Source organism: Equus quagga, chromosome 16 (genome assembly GCF_021613505.1).
Source record: "Equus quagga isolate Etosha38 chromosome 16, UCLA_HA_Equagga_1.0, whole genome shotgun sequence".
Classification (NCBI taxonomy): domain Eukaryota; kingdom Metazoa; phylum Chordata; class Mammalia; order Perissodactyla; family Equidae; genus Equus; species Equus quagga.
The window spans coordinates 60,303,708-60,316,365 of NC_060282.1; the positions used below are offsets into that span (position 1 = coordinate 60,303,708).

General features: G+C 40.9%; 1 protein-coding gene across 1 annotated transcript in view; it reads left to right on the top strand.

Annotated features, from left to right (window-relative positions):
- The first annotated feature begins 340 nt into the window (after positions 1-340).
- CLVS1 (clavesin 1) overlaps positions 341-12,658 on the top strand; it is a 163,882-nt gene continuing 151,564 nt past the window's right edge. The window contains exon 1 of the mRNA XM_046641927.1: positions 341-795. Coding sequence (XP_046497883.1) covers positions 341-795 — 455 coding nt within the window. The remainder of the gene's footprint in view (positions 796-12,658) is intronic.

Below are 12,658 nucleotides of genomic sequence, written 5' to 3' on the forward strand. Positions count from 1 at the left end.
ATGCTAAATATCTCATTTTAAGAATAATTTACCCTTTGTTTTTTGGATACCTAATCTAATCACACCCACAGTATAATATACGACTTTTCTATCTAAGTTCCAGTTAACTTGCCCAGACTTTCTTGTATCATCTCTGTTTTGTTTCTCTTGTGCGCATTTGTTTTGCAGTGGGCAATGGCCTTGACTTTGCTTCTCTTTTGGATGGCTACCACCACATAGGACCTGAATGTCCTACTGCTTCCCAGGACCAGAAAGAAGACCCTCTGTTTGTCTGTTTCAGTGGCTGTTTGGTAGCAAAAATCTGTTGAATGGGCCCCGATTTCAGCAGACCATCACGTGAATGGGACCAGTTCCTCTTCTTTCCAAATACGAAAAATTAAGCACTTGGAAGGGAGATTTGGCCAAGATGACCCATTTACAGGCTGGACTCAGTCCAGAGACTATAGAGAAAGCTCGCCTGGAACTGAATGAAAACCCAGATGTTTTACATCAGGATATTCAGCAAGTCAGGGACATGATCATCACCAGGCCTGACATTGGATTTTTACGTACAGATGATGCCTTCATCCTGAGATTTCTCCGAGCCAGGAAGTTTCACCAAGCAGATGCCTTTAGACTCCTGGCCCAGTACTTCCAGTACCGCCAGCTAAACCTGGACATGTTCAAAAACTTCAAGGCCGATGATCCCGGCATTAAGAGGGCTCTCATCGATGGGTTCCCTGGAGTGCTGGAAAACCGCGACCACTATGGCAGGAAGATCCTTCTGCTGTTTGCGGCCAATTGGGATCAGAGTAGGTAAATGTAGATAGTATCTTTACTTGGTTTTTCTTTCTCATGAGCACAGTCACTGCATGTTTGGGGCCATATGGCTTTATAATAGTGGGCTTTCATTTAAAAAAACATATTCCACACAACCACAAAGGAAGTTTTAAGGCCACAGGTTTACTGTCGTCAAAAGGCAATTCCAGATTCACAGCAGTGTTTTGGAACAATAAAATCAAAGTGTTAGAATTGCGAGAAACTTTATTCTGTTCATCAAAGTGAGTTGTTTATTTTAAGAAAATTGAAAACTGGTCTTCTAGAAGAACCATATATTCTGTCTTTAGTGTTCTCATCTTTAACAACAACAAAAATGGATTCAGTAGATGGCTTTAAATCAACTGTTTTCAACACATGAAATAATTTCTTGGATCCTCTCCATGACTGTAAAATCCTGTATTTCTTCTGAGGGCCAGACCTTTCTATCCAAATGCCTGCTAGACATTTCTCCCTGAAAGTCCTATAAAGAACCACAAACTCAACATATCCCAAACTGAATGCATCATCTTCCTGCCTCACCTGCTCTTCCATCCATCCCATCTCAAGAACCAGAAATCTGGGTGTCATCCAAGGCTGCTGCTTGCCTTTGCTCCTCACATCAAATTAATTGCCAAGTCCTACCCCTTTCTTCTTGAAAATTTCTCAAATCTCCTTCACTTCCTTTTGCTCCCATTGTGAGTGCCTTAGTTTAGGTTCTCATCATTTCTCACCCACATTACTGCAAACAGCCTCCCAACTCACATTCTGCATATGGTCTAGTCTCTTCTGAGCCACTCTAGTCTACACCATAGCCAGAGTGATCCTTCCAAAATTCTGTTATGTCACTCCCCTATTTAAAATTCTTCAATGACCTGCAAGGCCTTCAAAGTAAAGGCCCTTGATGATCCAATTCCTGCATCTGTGCTTTTCCCTCTGCCATTCTTGTTCTCTGGTCCAACTGGTTGGAAGCACAAGACTTGCCTTAAATAGCTGAGATTTTTACATGCCTCCTAGCCTTCCGGCTTATTCCATCAGACACCTAAAAGAGAGACCAACCACTTCTTATCCCAATTTCAACCACCCTGGACACAATCTGCCTACCAATTCATACCAATCTTTATTGTTCTTTAAAAAGTTAGTCTTCTTTTACCTCTCCATCCCAACCCTTGTTAGTTAGGTGCCCTTCTTCTGTCCATATTTCCATGAAAGCATTTATAATAGGAGTGTAAGAACCACTGTTATCATAGCTAATATTTTTGAATACTACCACATACTCTGTTAAGCATTTATATATATCATCTCATTTAACACACCAAGAACTTTGCATAACAGGTATTAATGTCCCTATTTTATATTTTATGACACAAGGCTTTGGAAAGTTAAGTAGTTCACTCAGTGTCACACAACTAGTGAAATATGGAGTGGGTGTTGAGCCCTCGTAGTCTGACTTCAGAGTGAGTTGCCTTGACCCAGCTTTACTGTAACTATGTGTTTACTGTGTGCTCTTTCTTACCCCTCTTCCCAAGACTGCAAGCTCCTTGAGGGCAGGAGATTGTCTTTTTCGTATTTGTCTTTTTGGTGCATGACGCAATATCCAATAAATGTTGAGTGAGAAAGAATGCATGAATCAGTCTCCGAAATTTCACCTGTGGCTTGAGCTTTCACAGAGGGATCATCATTGAAAGTTTTCTGTTACTTGGGGAGATATAGGCTTAACTTAAAAAGTGTGATAAAGAACTTCCCCAGTATAATTAAAAGGAATTTCTAGAGTGCCCCTTCACTACCTCATATCGTTACTCCTCCTCTTAAAAATGATGATGGCGTAGGACATCTTAGTGACCACTGGCTATCCTCCGGCTAATAAATTGAGATAGGGCAATCTAACCCTGAAAAGGTATGTGAATGTTTGAACACTATCAGTCTAGAGTTTGGTCAAGTCTGCGCCTGAGCCTGGGCTGCCTTTCTGTATTTCTGCTCTGTTATTCCATAAGCATTAATGATGAGCTTCACATTACAATGCTATATTGATGACAAAGATTTCCAGGTCTTTACAATCACCCATCCATCATTCACGCAACAAACATTTGATGAGTATAGATTTTGTGCCAGGGCTGGTACTAAGGGACTGAGGACAATGATGAAAACACAAGGTCTCTGCCAGCAAAGCACCCATTGTGCAACCCATGGTCCAGCAATGGTGCAAACACATAAACAGCTAACAGCTGTTTACAGTAGCTAACAGCTACTGTGAGAGAATTCTTTCTGAGACACATAAACCATCAAGACAAGGCATCAGTCTTAAACTAGAGGGAACAGCTGTCCTTTTGAGAATGGTACATTAACACTTTGGATTTGAGAACAGGAAAATTTTGATGAGCACGGAGAATATGCTGACTTCATTCGTGCTGAGTTGTTGTAAGTGTTCTAGAACTCCCGTCTGCTAAGACTGATTCATAGAACGCCAGCAAGTAGTGATTTACACACAAAGAAATACATTATAGCAAAACGTCTTATTTTTTATTATCATTTGGTATGCATATATCTCAAAATGCATTAAGAACTAATAGCAAATAATAATAGTAAGAAGAAACAAATCTCCGAGGGAATAATCCAAATGTTTGTGATTATGATAACCTTGAACGAGTTCCTTCACTTCTCTGTTCCTCAGTCTCTTCATGTGTGAAATAAGAAGCTTGAACCAGGTAATCCCTGAGATATCTTCCAGCTCTAACGGCTCATGAACGTGAAGCTCATTTGGCCTGATCCTATGGATGGCAAGGGATTTTAAAATTCACTCTATAGGCTCCTAATTCACTAGGCTGTTTGAAGTAATCTCTCCCCCTCACCAAAGGCTGGGTCTACTTGAAGCAATTCTTTTCAAACTGTACTGTACTATTTGCTAAAAATATTTTGCTTTCAACAAGAAGGGGAATGATAAGGCTATCCTATTGACAGCCAAAGATCACTAGAAGCTAACAAACCTCAGTTTGAACCTGCATGCTGTCATGTGATTTACTGGTTATGTGACCTGGGACAAGCAACCTCTCTGAGACTCGGTTTTCTCATCTGTAAGGTGGGGATGATAATGATTTCTATCTAATGACATAGTTGAATAAAATAATGCATTTAAGGTACACAGCTCATGGTTTGGCACATGGCAAGCACTCAATAAATATTAGCTTCTAGTATTATTATTAATATTATAAAACATCCCACTACAAAAATAATAGAGCACAGGTGGTAAATAAATTAAAAGGAGAGACAGGAGTACAACTTTTGAAAATGGGGGTGGGCTTATGGGTGCCATCTGCCCACATGCCCATCCATGGCACTTGTTTATTTTCTCCCCAAACATGTTCCCTGTCACACAGACCCAGCCTGAACGGGGCCCGAAAGGCCTGGAAGAGTTGGCACAGCTTCACAAAGTGATTACTTCCCTCTCGTTGGGAGCCTGAGATGACTGGGAAGTGATTTGAATGTCTCATATGAAAGGTTTACTGAGATTAAAATGGTTATTAATATTTATTAAAACTATGTAAATCTCATTCATCTAGACCCAGACACCGTGAACGAAAGTGCAGAACTGCGAGCGATGGGAAGTACTACCCTCCTGAGGCACAGGAAGGGCTCTGTCTGCTCGAGTTAGGTGTGCCAAGTGAGGCACAGGAGTGCACAGGGCTATGGGAGCAGAAACCAGCCTTCTCCAGAGATGGGGCCTCAGCAGACCTCTACTTCTGTGTTTTCTCAGCCTGCCAGGCTGAACTGAAATGAGTTAGAGTAAATCAGCACCCACATATTCATTCATAAAACGCAGCCGGCCCTTTCAGGGTGAGCAGAGTTTACATTTCAGCTCACCCACCACCTTGCTATGTAATGGAGACCTGAGGGGACACTATTGCTCGATGAGCCTTTTGCTCTTTCTCACCTACGCTCAAATTGACATTGGCAAGAATTCACAATTTGCCCCTGAAGATCTGATAAGAAAGCAAGCTATATCTTTTTTCATTCTGAGCTACATACTCGCCCCTGGTCACACAGCCTGATTTGCTCATGAATGCCCTTCCCGTGGAGAGGGAAATGTAAGCATGGAGGAGCAGGTCTATTTTTTCTAGATTTCACTCAGTTAAAAAAAGAGTTAAACCTGATCAAGTGATTTTACTTTCTGAAGTCTCCATTTCCTCAGGAGGAAATGGGTATATTATCTGGCACGTGGAGCTGTTGCAAGGATCAACCCCACATGCCCTACTTGATGGTATCCAAGAAGCAGAATAGAATAGTGATTAAATGCACGAACTCTGAAGCCAGATGACAGCCTTCAAATCCCAGCCGCCTCCTAACCAGCCATGTGCTTCTGAACAAGGTGCTTAAATCGTATTACCCTCAGTTTCTCACCTGTAAAATGGGAGTGATGATGATCATAGGTTAGCACTAGTTGGTGTTCAATAAATGGAAGTTGTTTCTTAAGAAAATAACTCAAATCGGGCAAATATCGAGGCTACTGGATCATGAGATGTACTTTCTACGAATAGCAGGATTTGATGTCATTACTAACTTTCCTCCACCTGGAAAAGTATAAAAAATGCAACTGAGGCCCCAAGTCACCATGCTCCAGAGTCCTCTATGGTAGCTCCGGTGTGACTGAGAGGCTCTGAGAAATCACCTGGTCTTATTGTCCCTACCTATTGTGTTTATTATATTGTCAGGATATAAGAAAAGCATCTGGGGGGTCCAGGTAATAAAAGTCCCACAGTAGACTACAGTAGTATCCATTACTACCACGTGTAGATCAGCTGGTCCCAAGTACTTTAATGGGGGAAAAAAATTGGAAATGTGCTGCAAATCATAATATATAAAATTACACTGGACATTCTTTTGTCAGTGTATTGTTGGCTTCTCACAATTAAAAGCTCAGAAATCAGCAGCCAGGTTGAAAATTAGCTCAAAAGTTGGTTTTTAAATTTTTTATTGGGATAACACTGGTTTATAACATTATATAAATTTCTGGTGTACATCATTATATTTTGATTCCTGTGCAGATTACATCATGTTCACCATGCAAAGATTAATTACCATCCATCGCCACAGACATGTGCCTAATCACCCCTTTCATCCTCCTCCCTGTCCCCCTTCCCCTCTGGTAACCACCAATCCAATCTCTGTCTCTATGTGATTGTTTGTTGTTTTTATCTTCTGCTTATGAGTGAGATCACATGGTATTTGACTTTCTCCCTCTGACTTATTCTCCTTAGCATAATACCCTCAAGGGCCATACATGTTGTCACGAATGGCTAGATTTCATAGATTCTTATGGCTGAGTGGTATTCCATTGTGTATATATACCACATCTTCTTTATCCATTCATCCCTTGATGGGCATCTAGGTTGCTTCCAAGTCTTGGCTATTGTGAATTATGCTGCGATGAACACAGGGGGTTTGTGTATCTTTATGCATCTGTGTTTTCAAGTTCTTTGGATAAATACCCAGCAGTGGAATAGCTGGATCATATGGTAGATCTATTCTTAATTTTCTGAGGAATCTCCATACTGTTTTCCATAATGGCTACACCAGCTTGCACTCACACCAGCAGTGAACAAGCGTTCCCTTCTCTCCACAGCCTCTCCAACACTTGTTGTTTCCTGTCTTGTTGATTGTAGCCATTCTGATGGGAGTGAGGTGACAGCTCATTGTAGTTTTCCCTGATAGTTAATGATGTTGAGCATCTTTTCATGTGCCTGTTGGCCATCCATATATCTTCTTTGGAGAAATGTCTATTCAGATCTTTTGCCCATTTTTTAATTGGGTTGTTAGTTTTTTTGTTGAGATGTATGAGTTCTTTATATATTTTAGATATTAACTCCTTATCAGATATATGGTTTGCAAATAGCTTCTCCCAATTGTTAGGTTGTCTTTTTGTTCTGGGGATGGTTTCCTTTGCTGTGCAGAAGATTTTTAGTTTGATGTAGTCCCATTTGTTTATTTTTTCTATTGTTTCCCTTGCCCAATCAGATGTGATACTTGAAACTATGCTGCTAAGATGGATGTCAAAGACCATACTGCCTATGTTTTTTTCTAGAAGTTTCATGGTTTCAGGTCTTACATTCAAGTCTTTAATCCATTTTGAGTTAATTTTTGTGTATGGTGTAAGATAATGGTCTACTTTCATTCTTTTGCATGTGGCTGTCCAGTTTTCCCAACACCATTTATTGAAGAGATTCTCCTTTCTCCGTTGAATGCTCTTGGCTCGTTTGTCCAAAATTAGCTGTCCGTATATGTGTGGGTTTATTTCTGGGCTGTCATTTCTATTCCATTGATCTGTGCATCTGTTTTTGTTGCCAGTACCATGCTGTTTTGGTTACTATAACTTTGTAGTATATTTTGAAATCAGGGAGTGTGATACCTCCGGCTTTGTCCTTTTTGCTCAGGATTCCTTTGGCTATTTGGGGTCTTTTGTTGTTCCATATAAATTTTAGGATCCTTTGTTCTATTTGTTCAACAACAAAAAATGTTGTTGAAACTTTGATAGGGGTTGCCCTGAATCTGTAGATTGCTTTAGGAAGTATGGACATTTTAACGATGTTAATTCTTCCAATCCAAGAGCATGGAATATCCTTCCATTTCTTTGTATCTTCTTCAATTTCTTTCAACAATGTTTTATAGTTTTCAGTGTACAGATCTTTCACCTCTTTGGTTAAGTTTATTTCTAGGTATTTCATTCTTTTTGTTGTGAGTATAAATGGGATTGCATTCTTAATTTCTCTTTCTGCTACTTCATCATTAGTGATAGAAACACAACTGATTTTTGATGTTGATTTTGTATCCTACAACTTTACTGTATTCATTTATTATTTCTAAAAGTTTTTTGGTGGATTCTTTGAGGTTTTCTCTACATAAAATCATGACATCTGCAAATAGTGACAGTTTCACTTCTTCCTTTCCAATTTGGATCCCTTTTATTTCTTTTTCTTGCCTGATTCCTCCTGCTGGGATTTTCAATACTATGTTAAATAAGAGTGGTGAAAGTGGGCATCCTTGTCTGATTCCTGTTCTTGAAGGGACAGCTTTCAGTTTTTCTCCATTGAGAATGATATTAGCTGTGGGTTTGTTATATATGGCCTTTATTATGTTGAGGTACTTTCCTTCTACACCAATTTTATTCAGAGTTTTTATCATAAATGGATGCTGCATCTTGTCAAATGCTTTCTCTGCATCTATTGAAATGATCATGTGATTTTTATTCTTCTTGTTAAAGTGGTGTATCACATTGATTGATTTGTGGATGTTGAGTCATCCCTGCATCCTTGGAATAAATCCCACTCGATCGTGGTGTCTGATCTTTGTAATGTGTTTGATTTGCTGTATTCGATTACCTAGTATTTCACTGAGGATTTTTGCATCGATGTTCATTAGGGATATTGGCCTATAATTTTCTTTTTTTGTGTTGTCCTTGTCTGGTTTTGGTATCAGGATAATGTTGGCTTCATAGAATGAGTTAGGAAGCCTCCCCTCCTCTTCAACTTTTTGGAAGAGTTTGAGAAGGACAGGTATTAAGTTTCCTTTGAATGTTTGGTAGAATTCACCAGGGAAGCCATCTGCTCCTGCACTTTTATTTTTAAGGAGGTTTTTGATTACTGTTTCAATCTCCTTACTGGTGATTGGTCTATTCAAATTCTCTATTTCTTCTTGATTCAGTTTTGAATTGGTGTATGGTTCTAAAAATTTATCCATTTCTTCCAGATTATCCAATTTGTTGGCATATAGCTTTTCATACTATTCTCTTATAATCTTTTGTATTTCTGAGGTGTCCATTGTAATTTCTTCTCTTTCATTTCTGATTTTATTTGAGGCTTCTCTCTTTTTTTCTTGGTGAGTCTAGCTAAAGGTTTATCAATTTTGTTTATTTTTTCAAAGAACCAGCTCTTGGTTTCATTGATTTTTTTCTTTTCTTTTTTTTTTTTAAAGACTGACACCTGAGCTAACATCTGTTGCCAATCTTTTTCTCCTTCTTCTTCCTCCTCCTCCTCTTCCTCTTCCCCCTCCTCCTCCTCCTCCTCCTCCTCCTCCTCCTCTTCTTCTTCTTCTCCCCAAAGTACATAGTTGTATATTCTAGTTGTGAGTCCCTCTGGTTGTGGCATGTGGGATGGCGCCTCAGCATGGCTTGATGAGCGGTGCCACGTCCTCGCCCAGGATCTGAACCAGTGAAACCCTGGGCCGCTGAAGTGGAGCATGCGAACTTAACCATTCGGCCATGGGGCCAGCCCCGCTTATTATTTTTTTAGTCTCTATTTCATTAATTTCTGCTCTCATTTATTATTTCCTATCTTCTATTGATTTTGTGCTTTGTTCTTCTTTTTCCATTTCCTTTAGGTGCACTGTTGGATTGTTTATTTGAGATTTTTCTTGTTTGTTGAGGTAGGCAAAAAGTTGGTTCGTTAAAGAACCTGAGGCACTCTAAGGAAGAGGTAAGTTAGGGTAATTTAGCAGAGAGAAAAGGGGGCTGATGAACAATTTGATTACTACCATCAAGTATAGAGAGTTATTATGAGAAAGCAATGAATCCAGTAGGCTCTTTCTCTCTACCATACAGAACAAGGGATAAAAGGTTTGGATTGAAGCACAACCAACTGGATTGAAGATTAGGGAGCCTTTGCCAAAACATCAGACCCACGGCCAGGACAAGCGTGAGGCAGTGGGGCATTTGCCTGGGGTACAAAATTTGAGGGGGCACCCAAACAGCCAGTAATCAAAGTAAATAATATTGTCATAAGATATTTAAAATCAAAATTAATGCAAAAAAATTATTGATGAACAAAATATCAAAGTTTTAAAGAAGGCAGGATAAGAATTATTGATCTTTCCTTGTGCCAAAATCTCCAACATGGCTCAGCACAGTACTGCTCAGGCCAATCAGATTTTTCAAAGGAAGAGCCTTAGGTTGGCTCCTAGTCAATCATATAGCACATAATACTGTACATCCACATCCTATACAGCTGCATAGGACCTTATGGTTCTGATGCATTTCCATGTACATTTTCTGATTTAATGCTCATAACATTTGGGGAGTTTCAGTATCACTAAGTGACAGATGACAAAGAAGAGGTTCAAAGAGGAGAAGACATTTTCTAATCAGGGAACCATATGACTCATCAGTGGAAAAACAGACTCCAACTCAGGGCTTCCAATTCCAAGCTCATTCCAAAGACATCTGGAGCCAATTGCTCAGCCTCTGAGCGATTAGCTAGCTCAGCATATCCATGGAGTTACCGAAAGGCTGTAAGTGGATTTCTTGGTGGTGGACGAGTGTGTGATGAGTGCAATGAGTCACAGTGGAGAAGATCTGAGGTGTAGGACCGGTGATTCTCAAAAGGAGCACAATTGGCATTTGGAGCTGCTAGCTTATTAATGTGTAGGATTGTGTTGAGCATTGTGGAATGTTGGGCATCCCCTCTCCTAGGCATTGTGACAACCAAAAAGATGACCTTCATATTTCTATGGAAATATGGAACTGGAGCTGGAACCTACTTTGAGAACTCATGATGGAGGGTGTCTAGAAATGTCCTAACACCAATGTCAATAACTACCCTTTGTTAAGCTCCTTTGTGCTAAGTATTTTATACATATAATTTCTAATCGCTACCATAGTCCGCAAGGATCTATGTTATGTGTCTAGGTAATATATAACAGAAAGGAGGATCTTCCCTAGGCTGTCTGATGTAAAGACTATGAATTTCCACTAAGGCCCAGCTATGGTCTCGTTCCTACACTGAACTCAGAGTTTCCAAAGACTCTTACAAACAAAATCTCAATCACCGTTGCTCAGTGGTAAAGTGGCTCCAGGGCCCAAATTTAAAGTTTTCACACCCTCCCATCAGCTTCCTCTTCCAGCCAAGAGACACAGGGAGGCTCAGGGTAAATAATAAAGCCATTGCTTGTGCATTCTAATGGGGCTCAGACAAGGAGGAATGTGCGTTAGAAGCTGAGTGCACCAGAAGTTGAGATGATTCTGGAGGCTCAATGTCAAGGGCCATTCTGGTCCCTGATAGGGGTAGGAAGAAAGAAAGTGGAGACGGACTCCTCACTTCACTTTGAGCAAATAAGTGGCTGGGGTGCTGAGCACTAGAAAAAGACTGGTTATTCTTCAGTGGGATGGATCCAAGCCTCGTTCATCCTAAACACACTCGGTAAACATACTGAATGGCTGCCCAGCTCTGTGTGAGTTTCTGAAGGTCTGAAGGCAGCGCTCCTGTTCTGAGCTCACATCCCAGAAGGGCACCTCACACCAGCCCCAGAGTCCCTCCAGGCACTAAATGATGGGAGGATGAATGTCACTATGGTACTTGACCTTCTTGTCTTCACAATTCTGAAAGCAAGGCCACTGTCGTATTTACTTTATAATGACGAAAACAACCTGGAAGCTGTCTGTTCTTGGGAGCAGGTGCTTTTCCACTCACTGTTCTTTTCTGAGAAGGCGTTCAGCTGCTCCTCGTCCCCTCACGCCGCACAGTAATTTATTTGATGGACGTGCTGGACATAGCAGCTCCTTCAAACGTCACCAGTGATTGCTGACCTGTGGCAACCTCCAAAGGGCTGATGTGGCAAGTGGCCCCACAGCTCGGTAGGGTGATTTGGCAGTGGGAGAGGAGCTGTAAGTAGGTTCTGTCTTCTGGTGAAAATCCCGAGACAGAGGTGGGATATAACTCCTCAGACTATAAATAAGCCACTGATTGAAGCTCATCTTTAGCTTTTGCAGGAGCATAAGAGAGATTTTTGTAAGTGTCAGCGGGTCTGTGTCTTACTAAGTGTGACTGCCCTAGTGTAAGAACTTGTGGCACTAAAGGCGACAGATTTGCAATGTAGCAATGCCAAATACTGGGGAGGCGAGAAGAGACAAGGCAAGCCAGGTGGATTTTATGCTTCTCACCAGCACCAGGAGGCAACCTTCCTCCCCAAATCCCAAGGCCTATTGAGAAAGGTTCAAGAAAATGATTGGGAAAATGTCCGTCCTACAAATACGTTCCTAGAATTGCTCTGGTGGAAATCAGTTTTCTAATTGTTATGAGCTTGGAAATGAGCAAAAATGAACTGAAGAGAAGGAGAATTATTACAACCACAAAGACAAATAATGTTGAGTGTTTACCAAGTGCTCACCATGTGGCAGGCAGTCATGCTTTTAGGTACTGTTAATATCCATATTTTGCAGATGATGAAATTGAGGCTCTGAGAGGTTAGGTAATCTATCCAAGGTCACACAGTTGATAAGTGGCTAAAACGGGCTGGATCTCAGACCTAATTCCACAATTTGAATACCATGCTGCACAGCTCACCACTAGAACTCATTTACCCAATTTGGGGGCCACTAAATCAGACATTGAGGAGGGCTCTGAGACAGGTATTGGTACGCCAGCCTCCACCAGTCACTCAAGGTCTCAAAAGATTTGAAAAGGACCTCATAGCTCTACAGGTACTGCAATCTCACAGAAACCTGGCAAATCAAATGTTGAAAATCCTACCCGATCTCTGCCCTAAGTATTTGACAATAATAGTGGTGACAACAGCAACTTTGATTTTTAAAAATGCCAGCCCAACAAAGGAATCTGGATATTGCTTGGCCTGTGTTACAAAAAGTGGTCCTCATAGGAACCTGGTTTGAGCTAGTGATGGACGGCATCTTTGCCTGCCCGTTTCTTAAATTCAACTCAGTTTTCTCATGCAGATTGTCGTTCAGCAAAGAGAACCTGGGCCCTGCAGCTTCCTAGCTCTGTGACCTTGGCAAGACCTGTGACTTCTCTAACCCTCAGTTTCCTCATGGTTCGCTAATAGCAACAGGTGCTTGGCAGAACTGTGAGGATAAATAAGGTACCAG